Here is a 20,517-nt window from a genome sequence, read left to right as displayed (position 1 = left end):
ACTTTCCGGAATAAATCACTAAATTCACATGTTCAAGTTTTGTTAGGGTCCGAGGCATTCCACCATATCCTTTGGAACGCATGACGGCGTGAGTAGTGACACGAAGGGACTCAGCGCGATCCACAATAAGTTTGAAAGCTGTAAACCTCTGATGAATTTTACACTATGAATGTATACATCATCTATCTTACAAGCTGAAATTGGAATAGTACATTCTGCCTGTACGGTTGGAACAATATAAGTATTGACACGATCAAGCTAACTGATGCAAATGTTTGCTGATTTCCTAGACTGTAGACCTCGAAGGAGACATCAAACTCCAAATTCATGGTAGAATCTGTAGTCCAACGTGTCGAATTGTCCGATCATCTTAGAACTTAACCAGTTCCGCCCTGGATGGTTGGCCAACGAAGTTGCAGTAGGTCAGTTCAACGAGACTGTACTTCGAGTAGGATGTTCGTTGCCACATTGATGTCATTTCTAGCTCTAATGAGTGCCTGTCTAGCGTCATTGCCATCAAAGCCCATCGAGACCAGCATAGCAACAGAGGACTCTGGAGGTTCCACCATAGGTGCAAATCCAGTAGATGACTGATTCTGCTTGGGACAGAAGAAAGAAAAGGTAAGTAATGCACAACGGACTGGTCAACTAAACAACACCTTCCCAATTGTTTTCTTACATTAAAATGCTTAGTAATTCAATGTTGATAGTCTCATGCCCCCATCATTGTTCTACTAACCAGCCGTTAGCCCATTTAAAAACTCTGTTTAAATGATACATAATGACCAGGCATCCCATCTAAAGGGCTATTTAGCCCATTTAAATGGTTGCTCAGCCTGATAATTGGCTTAACAATGGCTTAACATTTAGGGAACATTGTTCCTCATAACATGATCAATGAGCAGCAGAATAATAATAATAATTGCACAGGAATTTCACAGTACAATCAATATGAGACCTAGAAACCTAATAAATCAGTTGCAAATAGTGTAATCCCAGTCCAATGAATCATAAAGGCAAATTTGCAGTTAGAAGTAATGGATGATCATATAGATGGAGGAATAATTAATTTTTCAATTATAGTTCTTGGATAATCATGCTTAAATGTATTTCATAAAAACAGGTAACCAAGTCAAATATATGAATAATCACCACAAGATTCTAGAATGTTAAATTATATCTGGATTCTAGATCCAAGGGTCAATGTGCGCATGAATTTAACTATTTAGTTTTTCAGAAGCTAACCTGAACAGCACGGCCTCTTTGAGACGGTGTGTTTCCAACAACAGTCCTGGAAGGACGAGGCGTACTTCCTGGCGAAGGGGCAAAGTATCTTGCAAAAAATGATGAAATAACCTGTAGAATCTGTACAAGAGGCAGGAACTTCATAAGACCAAACAGGAAAGAAAATTTTATGCATCCACAACAGAAATAGCAACTAGCAAGAATACACAGCCCATAGCAAAAGACAGTAGTAAGAAATTTCGTGCTTAGAAGATAATAGTCTAATCATAAAATAAATGTACATATACCCCATAGCTAACCCTCATCAGTTCAAAAGAACAGTGCTACACTCAAATATACTGCGCTGCAATCTCCATAGGTGAACCTACTGTAGTTAGAGAGGTAATGGATAAACAATCTATCATTCATTCATTTATCTAAATTACTTTCAGTTCAATCAACAAAGCTGTTTTCACTCTGATTTATTGGAAATAGATTATTCATCCTGGAAGATATGTAGTGTATTTCTAAGAATATGCAGTCATTCCACCTGGAGGCTGGGGTAAATCGTGAATGGCAATCGTTACAAAATAGAAGACTAGAAAAATAGGGATAATAAATAAATAGGTAAATTCTTAAGAAATAACTCGGCCGGGTGGGGAAAGACCGCCCCACCGGTATTAAGCTAAGAAGAAGCCTCGGCTTCCCCGACCGAGAAAATCCCCAAACCCCAGCCCCGCCCTGACACTGGGAACCGTAACCCCTGGGAATTGCCTGGGCCATACACGGTCCTCAGGCCGACCTGGTCCGGCTCTTAACCAATGCTTTGGCACACGGGACCGGCGAGAGGATTTTTTTAACCACAGCCTGAAATTCGCTCCCACGGGGATTCGAACTCAGGACCTGTGGAGTGCCGCTCGAGTGTCTTAACCGCTAGGCTAAGCACCCTTTGGCAATTCTTAAGAAATGAAGTTAATGAAATGCAATTTTTGTGGATACCTGACAAACTCACTCGCTGAGCATTATTTTTTTTCTTTCCCTTTCTTTTATGAGAGGTTATGTGGTATTTACTTGATAGGACCCATGGAAGAGCATGTAACAAGCAAGCTAGTTCTTAGTTTGGTTGGATTCCATATTCAGTAATTCATAAATATGAGATGATAAATTATTCTAGGCACAATAGGTCCCAGGACAGTGAATCAGAGAACAATATCAGCAGGCAAACAATATGTTAACAGCAATCTGTCACATTAAATAACAATGTAGTACAAGCAATACTGAAGCACAAAATGGAAACAGATCTCTAGTAACCTTCATTTTGCGGATGCCGAACACATTTAGACGATAGAGAGAACCAGCAACCAGACCAAATATACCAGGAATAAGGGAGCGCTTCCAAGAAGATAAAAGAAGCTGCCAGGTGAAATAGAAAAGATTTGACCGCTCAATGGAAAGAAAATGCAAAATCAGAGAAATTCAGTTACCATTTATGACGAGAGACTGACCTGAAGACCAGCTAGGTAAATGAATGATTTGTCGCTGAAATTTAGGCCAAAGATACGGAACCGTGATGTGATCGGAATGTCAAGAAAGAATGGAACAAATGAGGAAAATATAAGACCATAAGGTCCAGATGCAAGTGTGCTGATGTAATTTGTATCTGCAAGAAAATAAAGACAAAGCAACTCAAAAATGGAAGAGGAAAAACAAACATTGCACAAGCACATGATTATGCTATCCATTGACATATAAGATGAATTTTGAAACACGGAAAGAAAACAAAGCATGATAATTATGCTACTAATCAACATCAGACTAAAATATTAAAACAACAAGGAAACAGTGTGACATATATCAGAAAGCAGAGCTTATCTAACATAATTATTAAGTTAGGAACTCTAAAATGGTGAAGAACATTCAATCATGTGTTCTATCCTACAGAATCAGGGGGAAAAAAAGGTCCCGACTCTTCTGGAATAGATAAATAGATTTTTTATCTAGAGAATGCAATTACACTATCTTTGGATATTTTAACTGCATTCAAATATGAACGGAAATACTTCTTTGAAATTCTTAAAGATTCCATAACTAACTTGAATACAGGTCATACTGCAGCGTAGCACATCGGAGCCAAAGAGGGCCTAATATCAGATTTACAAAAATATGAGGAAAAAGCATGGGAATGAGTTTTCCAAAATATTACAATAGCTTGCAATTGCACCAGATGATGCATTGTATTACTAACATAGTGACATATCTGCTGCTATCAAAAGTTGACATATACTATAATATTTCCTTCTGTAATAAAATGTGGTAATCTTGTCATGATTGTCTAATCCTAATTATAACAATAGTTTGGAGAACAGGAGAATGGAAGCTCCTTTTTAAGAGTGATCGGGAACTATTTATGAAGTAAGCAGATCATGTAACTGTCAACGCCACAAAGATATATGATTTTGAATGATACCGGACATTATTTAGAAGTTTGTCTCATTGCTTCAATAAGGTACCTTTCAGGATAACCAATGATAGGATCTCAAGAAGTGATGACACTGTGATAGTGAACAAGCAAAAAACCTGCAGAATAGGTGGGAAAATGAACAGACAATTATATCATTGTTCTCTCATTGTCAAGTTCATAAGTAGTCTTATTTCAGAACCTTTTGCAAACTGAAACTGATTTGGCAATAAAACTGCATTACATGTGTTAGACTTAGGTAGCCATGTGCACTTGAGAACTTACACAATCATACCAGTTTCCAAGTCGAAAGGCCAGGAAGCTAAGTTCTCATGTTCATCATAAGAAGTGTAAATCATGCCAGTTAATGGGACTACTGGTACAACTTACTCCTTATAACATATTATTTGTGTTGTCTACTCATTTTGACCTAGACTAGAGATAATTACAAAAGGTAAAGTACCAACCGAGTATTTGTTAGATCCAATCTGCCTCTCAAACACACGGAAGTAATAGAGAAGGTACAGCCCAAACATTAACTCTGGTGTTGACTGGAAAGCAAACACGGATGGGAATATCTTCCATAAACGGAAATTTGTTATAATTTCCTGAAAGAAATGATAGAAATAACTTATCAGAGTTTATTTCAGAAGGATCAAACTTCTTATACAAAAAAGATCCAAGGTACATCCAATAAGGCAGTAATCAGACAAGTAACAAAACATGCAGACAACATGTTGCATTAAAGTAGAAGAGCAGATGGAACTCAAATATAACCGAGGCACTCCCCCCCCCCCCCCAACACACCCACCCACCCTTCTGACACAGCGATATAGTGACACCTGCATGACAACATATTCTGTAATCACACGTCTATCGCTAAAACCACAGTGCAAACATATGTTACAATATGTCGAAGTGAGGGGTCATCTCTCATGTAATTTTGTCATATCTTCTGTGGATTGTGAAATTTAGTTATGCTGAAATTTTTTTAGAAGACCAATCATGCAAAAAGCATACATAGATTGACCATGGTAATTGTAGATAACTAATACATCAGGTCCACAAGCTTTAAGTGGTGCAATCAGTGCATTTACATCAAACTCTTAACAGGCCTAAGATGCACAATAGCGGAGATCAAGTGATCCCTTGCTTTGACTTTCTGTTGATAATAATGGAAGCACTGCTAATTTCTGCAAACTAACATGTAAATCCTTAACCAACCATGTTTGGGGTGTGGGGGTGGCCTAAGAAATCCACAACTCCTCTCCTTTCCCAAGCTTACTCCCCAGCTCAGCTACAAACTTGTCTTCTCCAAGTTTCCTGAGTACAAGCTATCCAAATTGTTTGTGCTATAGTTCACATGCGACTTATCCTCCATATCAATCACTCCTAACAGCATAATTTGTGTCCTCCCACCAACACTGTCCTTGCACATCAACTAAAGACCAATGATCATGACCAGCCACTACTGTTGCTTTAGCAACAAACCCAAAACCAGAAAACCTAGTTGGCTAGTTGTCAATTTACGCCGCAAAATATGTAACTTCACCAACCCAACACCACATAGTAAACCTAGCATCGATCCCAAGCATCAGGACGCCACATCAACTACAACTCCGGCAATCTAGACATAATAGGCCGCTCACATAACCAAATCAGCGCGTCGCCAAGTAACGGTAACGGGTAGGCGCGTTCCGGTGAGTGCACAGATTCGAGAAACCTAACCGCGGGCGCAGCAGATACGGCGAGATTCGGCCTACCTGGTATGAGATGCCGAGGGCGCGCGCGCGACGTTGCGCGCTGAAAACGACGGAGAGGAGGCCGCTGGTTAGAACGACCGCCCGCGTCACCGGCGCGTTCTCTGGAACCAAAAGGAAAAGGAAAAGGCAACGGCGCCCGCGCCGTCTCGATCAGAAAAATTCCACAAGCGCGAGACGCGAAATTCCGGCGGTCTATGGGGTCGGTAGCGGCTTACGGAATCCGGAGACGCCGCCCTGCATCTTCCGACGGGCCGCCGGTCCGGTCGGGGAGGCGAGGTGGGAGCAAGGTCGGGAGGCGCCGCCGCCTCCCCCGCCTGTCCGATTCGTTCCGGTCGCGTAGCGGGGGGCGCGGATGAGGCGCGGCGGCGGTTCCCGTGGGAGGTGGGCGGCGGGACGGAGTTGGGGAGGATGGGGAGGAGACGGAAACGGAAGGGACCTGTTGACGGCGGTGGTTGTTGGGCCGCGCCGCGTGTGCCTTGTGAGTTGGACTCTCCGCCGTGGAGTTCTCGGGCGACCAAGGCGCCTGGACCGGAGGGCATGCCAGCTCATTTTTCCAGCGCTATTGGGATTTACGTGGTGACGAGGTAAGAGCAACTCCAATAAATTATTTTTTTTTTCTTTTCACTTTTTCTCAATATAGAGAATTGATGTTGAAAAAATCTACTCTAACATATTGATTTTCCATCTCCCTTTCCCCTTTATTTTTTTCAATCCCCAATAATTTCTCTCCAATCCCCAATAGAAAGGGGAGACATCACATCTCCCTTTCCATATAAAAAGAGAGGAAAATCAATCTGCTGAGCACTTCTTCCATATATGTTGAAATTAAAAAAAGAAGATTTCTCTATATAGTGAGAAAGGGGAAATGAGAAGATCAATCTGTTGGAGTTGCTCTAACTGAGGTGGTGCTTAGAATCTTGAGACGGGATGATGATCCTTCAGTTATCAACAGTACTTGCATTGTACTTATCCCAAAAAGTGGAGAGCCCGGAGGAGTTGGGCCAGTTTAGGCCTATAAACTTATGCAACGTCGTCTACAAAATAGCCTCCAAGGTGCTGGCAAACAGGCTGAAGAAGGTGCTGCCTGATGTGATCTTAGAAGAGAAGTCAACCTTTGTGCCAGAACGGTTGATTACCGATAACATAATTACAGCTTATGAGTGTATGCATTTCATAAAGAAGAAGCGTGGCCGCGACAGCAGGTTCGCTGCTCTTAAGCTGGATATGCGGAAAGCTTATGACCGGGTGGAGTGGAGCTACCTAAGAGCTATCATGCTACTGCTTGGCTTTCATCAGATGTGGGTCGACTCTATTATGAGATTGGTAACCTCGGTTTTTTTTCTCTATTCTTTTTAATGGGAGCGACAGGAGAGTTTTGCACCGTCTAGGGGGATCCGCCAGGGGGATCCGATCTCACCTTATTTGTTCTTACTAGCAGCAGAGGGCCTTTCGTGCCTTTTGAAGTCCAGAATCCAGTCATCGAACTTCAGGGGAATTACAGTGGCAACCTTGGCTCCGATGGTTAGTCACTTTTTGTTTGCAGATGACAGCCTGCTGTTTTTTAAGGCGAATAGGGAGAGTGCGGATCAGGTGAAAGATGTGTTACACATCTATTGCCAGGCTTCTGGATAGTGAATTAATATGGACAAATCATCTATACACTTGGCAAAAGGAGTTAGTGAGAGCACTCGTGAAGTGGTCATGAATGCTCTACAAGTTCATAATGTTGCACTCGGCGAGAAGTATCTGGGCATGCCCTCGGATGTGGGGGTTTCGACAAATGGGGCCTTCAAATACCTAAAAGACAGGGTGTGGAAGCGAGTTCAGGGCTGACTAGAACAAACCCTTTCTTCTGGCGGCAAAGAAGTCATCATCAAGTCTGTGGCGCAAGCTGTTCCTACTTTCTCGATGTCCTGTTTCAGACTTCCTCGGGGATTATGCCAGCACATTGACAGATTACTCCAGAGCTTCTGGTGGGGAAGCAAGGAGGGCAGTCAGAAGACGTGCTGGGTTGAATGGGAGGAGATGACTAAACCAAAAAACTTGGGAGGCATGGCCTTCCGAGATATAGAGATGTTCAACCTTGCATTGTTGGCTCGGCAGGCGTGGAGGATTTTGCAGGATCCAGACACGCTCAGTGCGAGGGTTCTCAAGGCGGTGTACTTCCCGGATACTTTGTTCTTGGATGCGGCTCTGGGACCTTCTCCGTCCAGAGTGTGGCGTGCTATCGTTGATGGCCGAGATGTTCTTTAGCAGGGTCTCATCCGGAGGATTGGCACCGGTGAAGAGACGGAGGTGTGGAGCTCGAACTGGATCCCTAGGGATGGGCAGTTACGGCCGATCTGTTGCATCAGCGAGACACCGCCGGTTAAGGTTAGTGAACTCATTGATCCGGTGACACTCATGTGGAATGTGCAGGCAGTGGATACTCACTTCCTGCCGATGGATGGGGAGCTGATCAGAAGTATTCCACTGTCGAGGCGCAGGCAGGCGAATTTCTGGGCATGGCATTACGAGAAGTCCAGTGTTTTCACGGTCCGATCGGCTTATCGGATGCTTGCCAGTATGTGTGAGAGGAGATAGGATTGGATTGAACATAATCCGGGAAGATCAGACGTTGAAGCGGACCAGCGAGAGTGGGCGGACTTGTGGTCTATCAAGGTCCCGTCAAAGATCAGGGTGTTCCTCTGGAGGCTTGCCAAGCACTCCATTCCGACGGCCGATGTGAGGCACCGCCGCCACATGGCACAAACGAGTGCGTGCTCCATCTGTGGCGGTCAGGACTCATGGAAGCATTCACTGCTAGAGTGCAACATGGCGAGATGTGTCTGGGCTCTACAGAGTGATGAAATTGTTGAGTTTATCAGCCAGGCGCGAGACGACAACGCGCGCGGGTGGCTCCATGAAGCAATTCGGGGTCTCGATCATGATCACCGGGTGCGACTGTTTGTATCGATGTGGGCAATCTGGTATGCGAGGAGGAAAGCTATTCATGAAAATATGTTTCAAAGCCCGCTGTCAACTCACAGCTTCATCAAGAGGTTTATTGCAGACCTGGAGATGGCGACGCCGAAGTCGGAGAGGTTGGGTAGTGCGCCGGCGTGCGCTGTCCCGGCTGCGGCTCCTAGGTGGATCCCACCTCCACCAGGGTTGATGAAGGTAAATGTTGATGCTGCCCTCTCCAAAAACTCTGACCTGGTGGCGTTGGCGGCGGTGGCAAGAGATGGGAGGGGCATTTTCATGGGAGCGTCGGCTCTTGTTCTGAACGGCATTACTGACCCGGAGACGGTGGAGGTTCTGGCGTGCCGCGAAGGCTTCACCCTGGCAGCGGATTCGATGATCAGCAGGGTGCGGATAGCCTCTGATTGTGCTGGTGCAGTCCGGAGCTTGGAGGGGTCGGGAATGAGCCGATACGGCCATGTGATCAGAGAGATCAAGGCGGCGATGGCGAGCTTTGAAGGAGCAGAGGTCGTTCATGAAGGAAGAGCATCGAACATCGATGCCCATACTTTAGCTAGAAGCTCAATTTATGAATCGGAAGGAAGACATGTTTGGTTTTTTGATCCTCCTGATGGAGTTTGTACCAGCTACAATGTTAATTGAGTAAATTGGTACCCCCTCAAAAAAAAAGTTGTTCATCCTTCATTGGCTCTGGCTGGGAAAAAAACTTATTTTATTTTTTATTCTACCTCTACCTTTTGAGTCCCTTACCTTTTTCAAGTTTTATGGAAGAAATATATACATTTAAAAAAAATATTTATATAACTTTATAAAAGGAAATAATACTTTTTTTAGAAAAGTATACACTTTTTAATAAATTTGTTTATATATTTTACTTGAAAATTGTTGACATATTTTTTTATTTTACCAAAAATTGTTTACATATTTTTTCTAACAAATCTCCGGGCTCAAGGGCAATGTCGACAAGAAATCCGTGGATCCTAAATGTCATGCCAACACGAAAAATATTTGGTGCGCCCCGGACGCACGGAGGCTCCCGTGCGCCCCCAACCCTGATGCCGCCATCTGTGCATTGGGGGGAGGGGGGGCGAAGGCTCGCACAGGAGCTGGGCGCTGAAGCGGCTTTTTCTAGAAAATTTTCTATAGTACTTTAGACACATATATGGAGCATTAAATATAGTTGAAAAAATAATTAATTATATAGTTTAACTGATTAGGACGAGATAAATTTTTTAAATCTAATTAATCTATAATTAGAATTAATTACCAAATAACAATAAAATGTGCTACAGTATCCAAACTATCTCTGCTAGATGGTAAAACGGGCCGGTGCTGGAAAAAACAAGCCGGAATCATCACCATCAGATGGTTTTGGATGCACCGGTGGCGGCATCGGGGTTGGGTGCGCCCCGGTGAACCAAATTTTTTTTTTCCATACCAACATGCGCCTCTTTCCTTGCCTGGTTAAGTGGTTATTGGTTAGCTCTCATTTGCCAGTGAAGTGACAAAGTGACGGGACTAGCCTTGGCACCCTCCAATCAAGCTGCACAATTTTTGAAGCACATCAACGGTTCACAACTTCCCCACCCGACCAGCACCCTCGGAAAATTCACGCTCGGTGTATCGAATCTGTTGTCCCCATCAGCAGGTGTATCGATCCATCATCCATCAGTCCATGCTCGGTGGATGCCCTTTGGTGTGAAGAGTGCGAGTTGCAATCAACAGGAAGGGATCCGAAAGCAAACACCTCGATCGACTGATGTATGCAAACGCATGGATCAAATCGACAATGAATAATCATGCGACAAATCGCAATAGTGAGAACACACACCCGGGACCTAGCCCTAATGAAAACTTGTAGCAGTAAATACACAAATGTCACGATTGGGCGCCTACATTTTCCTACAAACTCATGCGTGCTAGCCTTCTAGGGTTCCAAATTCCCGGAAAAGACCAATGTGTGTCTGCCATTGGTCGATCCTCAGGCTCATCGGACTTGCGACAACTTGTCCATGCGCGTGCTCGCGATCATGGCCTGCCAATGGACACCATGCGCATCCCAATGGTTAGCGGATTAGCAATCTTACCATAAGGCAGATCCCCTGCAGAAGTTTGGCAAGGGAAATGTTTATATCGATCTAGTCAATGGTCATGTTAGTCAATGAGGAATGTTGGGTATTCTATCCTGCTTGTGATGAGTGAATTGTAAAACCGTGTGGTGTGATCGTGCGCTTGGTCTTTGGATTGCAGGTACACGGGCGTCAAGTGTCGACAGAGAGCTGCCGTGGAGGTGCTGTGGCCGATGGACCGTGCGGTGGACGGCGGTGAAGGGCAGCCGGGACAGGAGCTCAGGCCGGGCGGCAGCTGTGGCGTCCATTCCTGGATCGAGGGCGCAAGCGGCGACGGAAGGCGGGTTTTTTGGTTTGCGCCACAAAACCAAGCAGGCGGACGGCGGTTGAAGACGCCAAGTCGTGGAGGCACGGGCGTCGGTCTCGGGACTAACGGAGGCGACGGGCGTCGACGGCGTCTAGGGTCTCGCTGTGGGCGAGGAGGTGACGGGCGGCGTCTAGGGCCGTCAGAAGGCCGAGGCGGGAACGGCGTCTAAGTCCACGGCGTGGAGGCGGGAATCTTCCCGCGCGTGAAGTTTTGGCGGTTTTCTCAAAACCGGCCACCTACCCGGGTTTCGCGGACCCTCCAAAACTGCGGACCGGAACTTCGTCAATGTGGCGGCATCGCAGCAAAGACTTCGAGTCGAAGAAAGAAACTCCGCCGTCGATTGAGTCTGTACAGCGGGCTGCTGCAGACCCGACCGGTCTGACCGGTCCCAAGGACCGGTCTGGCCGCGGCAGCCGAGTATTTAAGTCGCCCCTTCTCCAGGTTGTGCGCTTCGAGTCTCTTGAGTCCTTTTCGGTTTTTCCTTCCCCTTTCCCCTACTCCAGGTTAGGGCCAAGGTCTCCAACGCAAAGGAAGGTTAGATTATAGCTAATCTCTCCAATCTAGAGGGTGGATGATGGTGTGGTAAGCTCTAGCCTTTGTATAGGTGAATTCCTCCGAGATTAATGAATGAAATTCGTTTGAGGTTCACCTTTGTGTGCTGAGTTCTCGTCCTCTCCCTCCTCTCTTGCGTTTTGGGTTCGAATTCTCCTCTTTTGGTGTGTTTTGTGTTTCGAGGAGACAACCCTTTGAATTCGTGGTTTGTTGAACTCTTTGTGATGATTCCGATGCATCTAGCCTAGTGCCAAATCCCCTGAAATTGTGAGTTCTCACGAATTGATGTTTTTGTGTTCTTGAGAAAACCCCAATCCACTTTGATCTTTCCCTGAATTCTCAAGATTCTTTAATCTTTTGGGAGAGATCTCTTGGGGATATGTTCACGGGACAGGTGTGAAGGTATCCTCCAAGTTTCGTTGGATTTAGACTTTGTTTGCTTGAGATTTGTCATTTGAAGCTTTGGTTGCGGGCTGTCTGGGAGCAACCGGTTTGACTCAGCAGTGCTGCTGTTTGGGGAGTTTTTCCCGTTTTGCTTCCGCGAAGTTTCCTAGAGTGTGCTGCTGTGAGATAGCTAGTCATAGCTATTCTCTCATACCTTAGGTTGAGAGCTTGCGGTGATTTTTGGGATATAGGCCGATGTATCGATTTCGAAAGAAATTTTGATCGGCTCCCATTCACCCCCCCTCTGGTCGCCAGTTTCGGTCCCTCAATTGGTATCAGAGCTTGATTGAGATTTTCAGTACCTAAACCGGTTCGAAAACCACTTGGCGACCATGACGAGTCTTGGTAAGATCCCTGTGTCTGCCGGCGAGGACTATGCTTATTGGAAGGAGCGTATGTGAGCCTTCTTGCAAAGCATGGAAGCCGAGGTTTGGGAGATTACCAGGAACCAGTCTTACGAGGTGCTTGCCGTTCGGACCACACCTCTTCAGGTGTCCGAGCACGAGGCCAACGCCAATGCTGTCAATGCCTTATTCGCTGGCGTTTCTTGTGCGGAGTTCTCACGCGTCCAGAGTTTTCAGGAAGCCCACAAAGTTTGGACGTGCCTTGAGAACTACCACGAGGGCACACCTCAGGTGAAGGCCAAACTATTCGAGACTCACCGGCATGAATATGAGAACTTCACACAGGGGCCGGGTGAGAGCATTGGCGACATGTTCAGTCGGTTTCAATCGATTGCGAACAAGGTTAATGCGAACAAATCTGCTGATGCCCTTGAGTACACAGAGCATGAGAAGGTCCTCAAGCTGCTCTATGCACTTGATCGCTCTGTGTGGGAACTCAAGGTGAACACGATCATTGAGTCTGCTGGCTACGAGACTCTAACCGTGAACGAGCTTTTCAGCAAGCTCAAGGCCACGGAGGTGTAACGCTCAATGGTGCCCCTCCTTCCAAGAGCATCGCTCTTGTGACTGGCCCAGGTGGATCGAGCTCTAACGCTAACTCTGCTCTTGGCTTTTCTCTTGCATCTTTGCCTTCTGTTACAGATGAGCAGCTGGAGACGCTGGGCGACGACGACTTGTGCCTCCTCATCAGCAAGTTCCAACGCGTCTACCACAACAGGCAGAGGAAGAAGAACCCCGGGTGCTACAGCTGCGGTGATCTGAACCACTTCATCGCCGATTGCCCCAAGAAGTCCGGCGGTGTCCAGAACAACCACTTCGACTACTACCGCCACCGCGACCGCGACGAGGGAGGCTCCAATAAGGAGCGTCGGCGCCACAAGCACCACAGTCGTGACCGGGGAGGATGCTTCGACAAGGAGTCGCTCAAGAAGCGCTTCCAGTACAAGGCTAAGAAGCGGGAGAAGGCCTTTCTAGCGCAGCTCAGTGACCTCGACAAGAGCTCCGACACCGATCGCTCTTCTTCACCGACCTCCGACGACAACGACAAGGAGAAGAAGAAGCGGGACAAGGAAGTCACCAGCTTCATCGGCCTGTGCTTGGCGGCCGGTCGGCGCAAGGGTTTCTGCACCATGGCGGGCGAAGCCGATGGTGCACGTGCGTCTTCAGGTGGACATGCTACACCGACGCACGCCGACTCTTCTCCTGGATCCGAGAGTGATTCAGAGGTAAACTCCACGATCGACCTGCTAGATACAAAGGTTAGGGAGTTGTACACCGCTCTCGAGAACCAGAAAAGGCTACTTAAGGAAGCAGCTAGAGAGCGTAGAAAGCTTAGGGCTGAGCTGGCTTGTGCTAGAGAGAAATCTAGTGAGGATGAGTGCGCTGGCTGCATATCTCACATGAACGATCTTGTTGCTCTCCGTGCCAAGCATGATGAGAACATTATGAACTTAGATGTTGCTAAAACTTCGCTTACTGACGTGTCTCATGAGCTCGCTAAGGCCAAGCATGAACTTGAACTGGTTAAGGACGCTCCCATTGTTAGTGATGTGCTTGAATGTGATGAGTGTCCTATCTTTAAGGCTGATCTAGCTTCTTTATAGTCAAAGTTTGCTACTGTTGTGTGTGAACTAGAGGAGCTTAGGTCTAGGCCTGTTCTGCTTGGTGCTTGTAAGTTTTGTCCCACGCTTAGGTCGGAGCTAGATGAGAAGAATGCCTTGATTAAGTCTTTGGGGAAGACTAAGGTCGTGGAGTCTAGCCCACCTATTGACTGCTCTGTTTGCCCTGGTTTGATCTCTAATTTGGATAATCTTGCGGTAGAGAAAGCCAACTTGGAAAATGAGAATACCTATCATAGGGAGATTCTTAGTTGGGTTTTTGCTAGTGAGCCGCAGTTGGGCATGATGATTAAGCAGTTCAAGCGTGGTGATGGCTTTGGGGTCGGTTACACCTACACAAAGTCAGACTTTGACATGTTGTATGGTAAGATCGGCAAGGCTACTGGAGTTTAGAGTGCTCTGAACACTGCTAGTTCGAGCACGCAGCCTTCGCTTGTTAACCCTGTGGATGGTGTGCTGAAAGAACCACAAAAAGCACCTCCACAGAAGCAGGTTTGGGTTCCAAAGCCCAATGAGCTGAGGAATCCCCTTGATGCGCTCCCTGCTGCCACAACCCAGGTTGCCCAGAAGAAGGGGGCTGCTCCTCCCCATCCGCAGGCTAGGCCTCCGCCTCCCAAGCGTGAGGTAAGGTACCACAGCGAGTACTGTGACAGGGAAGGTCACCTGGAGGAGTTTTGCTTCAGAAGGAAGCGGGCTGTCAGGCATGAGCAGGAGAGACGGAATGCGGACATGTACTCTGCTCAGGTGCATGGTCCTCCTCGGCGTGGTGGTAGGCAAGATGCTAGGGCGCGCCGTGTAGGTGGAGGACAGGGAGACGGTGGCTCTTACTGTGCTCCAGCGGGTGGTCGCTTTGCTGGTCGTGCTCCTGGTCGTTTTCAGTACGGCTATGGACCACAGGACCGAGGCTTTGGAGGAGGTTTCGAGGCACCACGCTTTCCTCGCGGTGGTGTTCGTCAGTCACGTGGTAGACGGGATGGGGGATACGCTTTGCCTGGTTTTGCTAACCCTTCTGTAGAGCAAATGACTCGACACTGGTTTGCTTCTCACTTTGCTAACCCCAGTGTTGAGACATTTGCTCACCCTTTGTCTCACTACTGATGTGCAGGTTGGAGGCTTGGAGAATAAGTGGATCATGGACTCCGGTTGTTCGCGCCATATGACCGGGAATGACAAATGGTTCTCCAGCCTCACCCCGATGCGCTCAAAGGAGTACATTCTGTTCGGGGATAATGGAAGAGGAAAGGTACGTGGACTTGGCGCTGTTCGAGTTTCTGATCGCTTTACCCTGAGAGAGGTTGCTTTGGTTTCGAACCTTAGGTTCAATTTTCTCTCTGTTTCGCAACTTCTTGATGAGAGGTTTGAGGTTCGCTTTAAGGAGGGTTGTTCGCGTGTTTTGGATTCCAGAGGAGATTTGGTTTGCCGGATTACACCTCACGATCGGGTTTTCTTGGTTGACTTCTCTGGAACTCCTCTTGGCCCTTCTCGTTGCGTGTTGGCTGGTCCTTCTTCTGATTTGTGGAAGTGGCATAGGAGACTTGGACATTTGAGCTTCGATTTGTTGTCGAGACTTAGCTCACTTGGCCTAATCCGAGGATTGCCCAAATTGATGTGTGAAAAGGACCTTGTTTGCCATCCATGTCGCCACGGGAAGATGATTGCCGCTTCTCATCTGCCTGTTAATCAGGTGATGACCGCTCACCCTGGAGAGTTGCTACACATGGACACAGTTGGTCCTTCTAGGGTGATGTTTGTTGGTGGGAAGTCGTACGTTCTTATGATCGTGGACGACTTCTCTCGCTATTCTTGGGTCTTTTTCATGAGAACCAAGGATGAGGCTTTCGAGTTTGTTCGAGACTTGATCTTGAGGTTGAAAAACGAGCTACCCAGGCCATGCGAGCGATTCGCAGTGATAATGGCACAGAATTCAAAAACGCTCGTTTTGACGCCTTTTGCAGTGATCAAGGGCTTGAACACTAGTATTTTTCTCCCTACACTCCATAGCAGAATCGGACGCTGCTTGAGATGGCGAGGACGATGCTCGATGAGCATAGGACTCCTTGCAAATACTAGGCTGAGGCGGTTAACACCGCTTGTTATGTGTCCAACCGCATTTTCTTGCGTGCTTTCATGCACAAGACTTCTTATGAGTTGCGATTTGGACGCCAGCCCCGTGTTGATCATCTCAGAGTCTTCGGTTATCAGTGCTTTGTGCTGAAAGATGGAAATCTTGATAAGTTTGAGTCTCGCTCGTCTGACGGCATTTTTCTCGGTTATGCTTCTCACTCTAGAGCGTACCGTGTGCTGATTATTGATACTAATATTGTCAGAGAGACTTGTGAAGTCACTTTCGACAAGACTGCACCGTGCAATTCTTCTGTCTTTGAAGTTGCAGGAGATGATGAGCTCGGCACCTCCATCTTTGAAGATGAGGAGGAAGAAGCTGTGGAGGGTGAGGCTGAGGCTACCACGTGTGCTGTGGACCTAGTTGCCTCCGCCATGAGCTCGGACGATGATGACGGCCCCGATCCGACTACGTCTACTTCACGGGGGCCGATCGAGCAGGTGACTCAGGCTTCACCAGCTGCACCAGAGGAGACACCAGATTTGGTTGAGGAGGAGGCGACTTCGACAAGGGAAGCACCGCGACACATTCAGCGTCGTCATCCACCTCAACAGATGCTAGGTGATCTCAACGAGCGAGTCACCAGGTCCAAGGTAACAAGTATCGCTGGCTTTGCTCATTCAGCATTTGTTGCCTCTTTTGAGCCCAAGGATATTGGACCCGCTCTTTCCGATTCTAATTGGGTCAATGCCATGTATGAGGAACTTGAAATTTTTGAAAGAAACTAAGTTTGGGTTTTGGTCGAGCCTCCACCTGCTTGTAATCCCATCGGAACGAAGTGGATTTTCAAAAACAAGCAGAGTGAGGATGGGTTGGTTGTTCGAAACAAGGCTCGTCTTGTTGCCCAGAGATTTTGCCAAAAAGAGGGTATTGATTTTGAGGAGACTTTTGCCCATGTTGCTCGTTTGGAAGATATTTGAATCTTTCTTGCATTTGCTGCTTCCAAGGGTTTTAAGGTTTTCCAAATGGATGTGAAATCTGCCTTCTTAAATGGTTTTATCGAAGAAGAGGTTTATGTGAAACAACCCCCTGGTTTCGAAAATCCCAAGTGTCCAAACCGTGTTTACAAATTTCAGGAAGCACTTTATGGTTTGAAACAGGCACCCAGAGCTTGGTATGATAGATTGAAAACATTTTTGCTGGCTCAAGGTTTTAAAATGGGATGTGTGGATAAAACTTTGTTCCTCATGCGGTCTGGCAATGACTTCATATTAGTTCAGATATACGTGGATGATATTATCTTTGGTGACTCTTCTCACGCTTTTGTCTCCAAGTTTTCTGAGCAGATGTCCAGGGAGTTCGAGATGAGCATGATGGGTGAGCTGCAGTTCTTCCTCGGGCTGCAGATCAAGCAAACTCCTCAGGGCACGTTCATCCATCAAGCCAAGTACAATAGGAACTTGCTGCGGAAGTTCGACATGAGTGACTTGTCACCTCAGCCGACTCCGATCAGCACATCAACGGCGCTTGATGAGGACTTGGACGGTGAGACGGTGGACCAGAAGGAGTATAGGAGCATGATCGGCTCTCTCCTGTACCTGATAGCGACGTGGCCCGACATTCAGTTCGGCGTTGGCCTTTGTGCGCGGTACCAGGCTTCTCCGCGCACCTCCTACAGGCAGGTGGTGAAACGCATCTTCAGGTATCTGAAATTCACCCCTGAATTTGGTCTTTGGTACTCTGCGGATTCTTCTCTGGTTTTGGTGGGCTTTTCTGATGCCGATTTCGGTGGGTGTCGGTTGGATCGCAAGTCAACATCCGGCACTTATCAATTTCTCGATACATCTTTGGTGTCTTGGTCCTCTCGCAAGCAGGCTAGCGTAGCGTTTTCTTCCACAGAAGCTGAGTATGTTGCCGCTGCTAGCTGCTGCTCTCAGATACTTTGGATGAAACAAACCTTGCAGGATTATGGTTTGAGTTTCGGTAGGGTTCCCATCTTTGTAGACAACATGTCAGCCATTAGCATTGCAAAGAACCCTGTCCTACACTCCAGAACCAAGCACATAGATATCAGATTCCATTTCATACGAGATAATCATGAGAGAGGACACATAGACCTAATCCATGTCTCTTCAGAGAGGCAAACCGCAGATATCCTCACGAAACCGCTAGAGCAGGACACTTTTGCTCGCTTGCGAGGGGAGCTTGGGGTTTGTTACCCCTTTTGATCGCTGACTTTTCTTTGGTTAGCTTTGTAGGTTTTATTTGCTTCTCTTTGATTTCTAGGTTTGGTAGTTGCATTGTGCATATGCATTGTACATGTTTGCATTTTGCATTGCCTCACTTGCACTAGCATTCTTGTATACATTGCTATGATCTTCTAGTGCCTGCTAGTGCGAGGTGATAAATTTGATCATGTATAGCTTGCTCCACTGTGTATATGACATCATCTGAGTTAAGCTATTTTGATTTGAAAATCTGAAAATATGATCACTCTGTCTTGGCTACTAGCATGTTAGGGCGTGTTGATATGCTTTGCTATCTTATTCATGTTAGTGTAGCTTTTCGTTCAGCAATTCATACTTGAAATGATCTAAATCTGATAAAAGTGCTTGAACTATTCTTGAAATGGATTGAAAAGATCCAGGTGGGATTGCTTGTCGCATTGATCGAGATTTCGGGACGGCTCACTTTGCACTTGTGAGAACCCGGGCAAGGCTGTGCATGACTGAAACGAGTGTCTTAAGCTTCTGATTGTCTTTGGCATAGGCTTGGCCTCGTTGCTAAGTAAAGCATGACAAGCTTTCAACCCCTGGCATTAAGAATTGCTTGATATAATTCGATTGAAAAATGAATGTTTGCAACATGCTTTGGTTGTTTTGGCTCACCTGTATGAGTATGATTAGCACTGCTTTCCTGTCCCTACTTGTTAGTGCTAGATCATGGGTGATGCTTTTATTTCTCCTAAACTGAACTTGCCTAACTCTAGACTGATTTGATATACCCTGTTGAGCTAGATGCAGGTCTTGTTTATGGATGCACAAGTGCTTGTGACTAGATGTTGCTCATATCCTTGTATCCCTGAATGCTTTCACTTACACCTCCTGCATTGCATTCATTGCATAGCATCTGTTCAGGGGGAGTCTCCGCTTCAGGAGGAGCTTTAGGTTTGTTTAGGCTTGATGTGTGCATGTGCCAACAAGGGGAAGAATTTTTGGGAGAAGTGATCGAACAAGGGGGAGACTTGTTTGATTTTTTGAAAAATTTGTTGTGCACAGGGCTTTGAGAGTGCATCATTTTGGGAGAGTTGAACTTGTGATAGGGAAAAACTTTGCTTGGGGAGTGTCTGCTTTGTTCCTGGCTCTTGAGTTTTCTCGTTTTCCCTCCTCTTCCAACATGACTGCGTCGAGCGTTACCTCTGTCTTTGAGGAGTCATGTTTTGGCTTTTGATCGATTGCGTCGAGCCGTTGCCCTTGTCTTAGGGAATCGATCTGTGCTTGAGTAAGTGACTAGTCTTGACTTTCTGAGCTTTTTGTCACTTGCTTGAGTTCTTCACTTTCTTCTTTCTATTTCATCACTTCTCTGGTTACAGGTGGTGTGTTGACAATGCACTCATCAAGGGGGAGATTGAGGAATGTTGAGTACTCTATAGACCTGGGCAAATGTCGGGTCGGGTCGGGTTCGGGTCGGGTCAAGGTCGGGTCACGGGTCGCATAGGACGGCCCGCGCCCGACCCGTACCTATCACCGGGTCGGGTCGGGTTGGCCCGTGCACCCTGCGCGGGCGTGTCGGGTCGGGTTTTTTTGGCATTTGGGTCGGGTTTTTCGGGTTGGGTCGGGTTTTGGGTCAAAAATCACGGCCCGTGCCCGGCCCGTTGATTGTTGCGGGTCAAAAAATACGGCCCGCGCCCACCCGCCACGTAGCTCGGGTCGGGTCGGGTCGGGTTTTTTTCGGGCGGGTTGGGTCGGGTTGTTCGGGTCGGGTGACCCATGCCCAGGTCTAGTACTCTATCCTGCTTGTGCTGAGTGAATTGTCAACCGTGCGGTGTGATCGTGCGCTTGGTCTTTGGATTGCAGGTACACGGGCGTCAAGTGTCGACGGAGAGCTGCCGTGGAGGTGCTGTGGCCGATGGACCGTGCGGTGGACGGCGGTGAAGTGCAGCCGGGACAGGAGCTCAGGCCGGGCGGCAGCTGTGGCGTCCATTCCTAGATCGAGGGCGCAAGCGGCGACGGAAGGCGGGTTTCTTGGTTTGCACCACAAAACCAAGCAGGCGGATGGCGGTTGAAGACGCCAAGTCGTGGAGGCACGGGCGCCGGTCTCGGGACTGACGGATGCGACGGGCGTCGACGGCGTCTAGGGCCTCGCTGCGGGCGAGGAGGTGACGGGCGTCGGGCGGCGTCTAGGGCCGTCAGAAGGCCGAGACGGGAACGGTGTCTAGGGCCACGGCGTGGAGGTGTGAATCTTCCCGTGCGTGAAGTTTTGTCGGTTTTCTCAAAACCGGCCACCTACCCGGGTTTCGCGGACCCTCCAAAACCGCGGACCGGAACTTCGTCGACGTGGCGGCATCGCAGCAAAGACTTCGAGTCGAAGAAAG

At 47.3% G+C, this 20,517-nt stretch overlaps 1 protein-coding gene across 1 annotated transcript; it reads right to left on the bottom strand.

Moving 5' to 3' along the window:
* Positions 1-121: 121 nt before the first annotated feature.
* On the bottom strand, positions 122-5,952 carry LOC120706485 (rhomboid-like protein 20). Its single transcript, XM_039991146.1, has 8 exons — positions 5,661-5,952; positions 5,446-5,546; positions 4,150-4,290; positions 3,735-3,801; positions 2,730-2,884; positions 2,536-2,637; positions 1,246-1,365; positions 122-596 (listed from the first exon to the last, which is right to left on the bottom strand). The coding sequence occupies exons 1-8, from the start codon at positions 5,683-5,685 to the stop codon at positions 429-431; spliced, it is 879 nt and encodes a 292-aa protein (XP_039847080.1). The 5' UTR covers positions 5,686-5,952; the 3' UTR covers positions 122-428.
* Positions 5,953-20,517: the final 14,565 nt, after the last annotated feature.

This window comes from Panicum virgatum, chromosome 5K (assembly GCF_016808335.1).
Source record: "Panicum virgatum strain AP13 chromosome 5K, P.virgatum_v5, whole genome shotgun sequence".
Classification (NCBI taxonomy): Eukaryota; Viridiplantae; Streptophyta; class Magnoliopsida; order Poales; family Poaceae; genus Panicum; species Panicum virgatum.
Note: the sequence above shows the minus strand (reverse complement) of the source record. Positions and strands in the feature narration are given on the sequence as shown.

Coding starts and splice junctions, on each gene's coding strand:
- LOC120706485 (XM_039991146.1), bottom strand. CDS start 5,685: ATGCAGGGCGGCGTCTCCGGATTCC. Junction 5,547..5,660: donor GGGCGGCGTCTCCGGATTCC/GTAAGCCGCTAC, acceptor TTTTGGTTCCAG/AGAACGCGCCGGTGACGCGG. Junction 3,802..4,149: donor TTGGATCTAACAAATACTCG/GTTGGTACTTTA, acceptor CCTATTCTGCAG/GTTTTTTGCTTGTTCACTAT.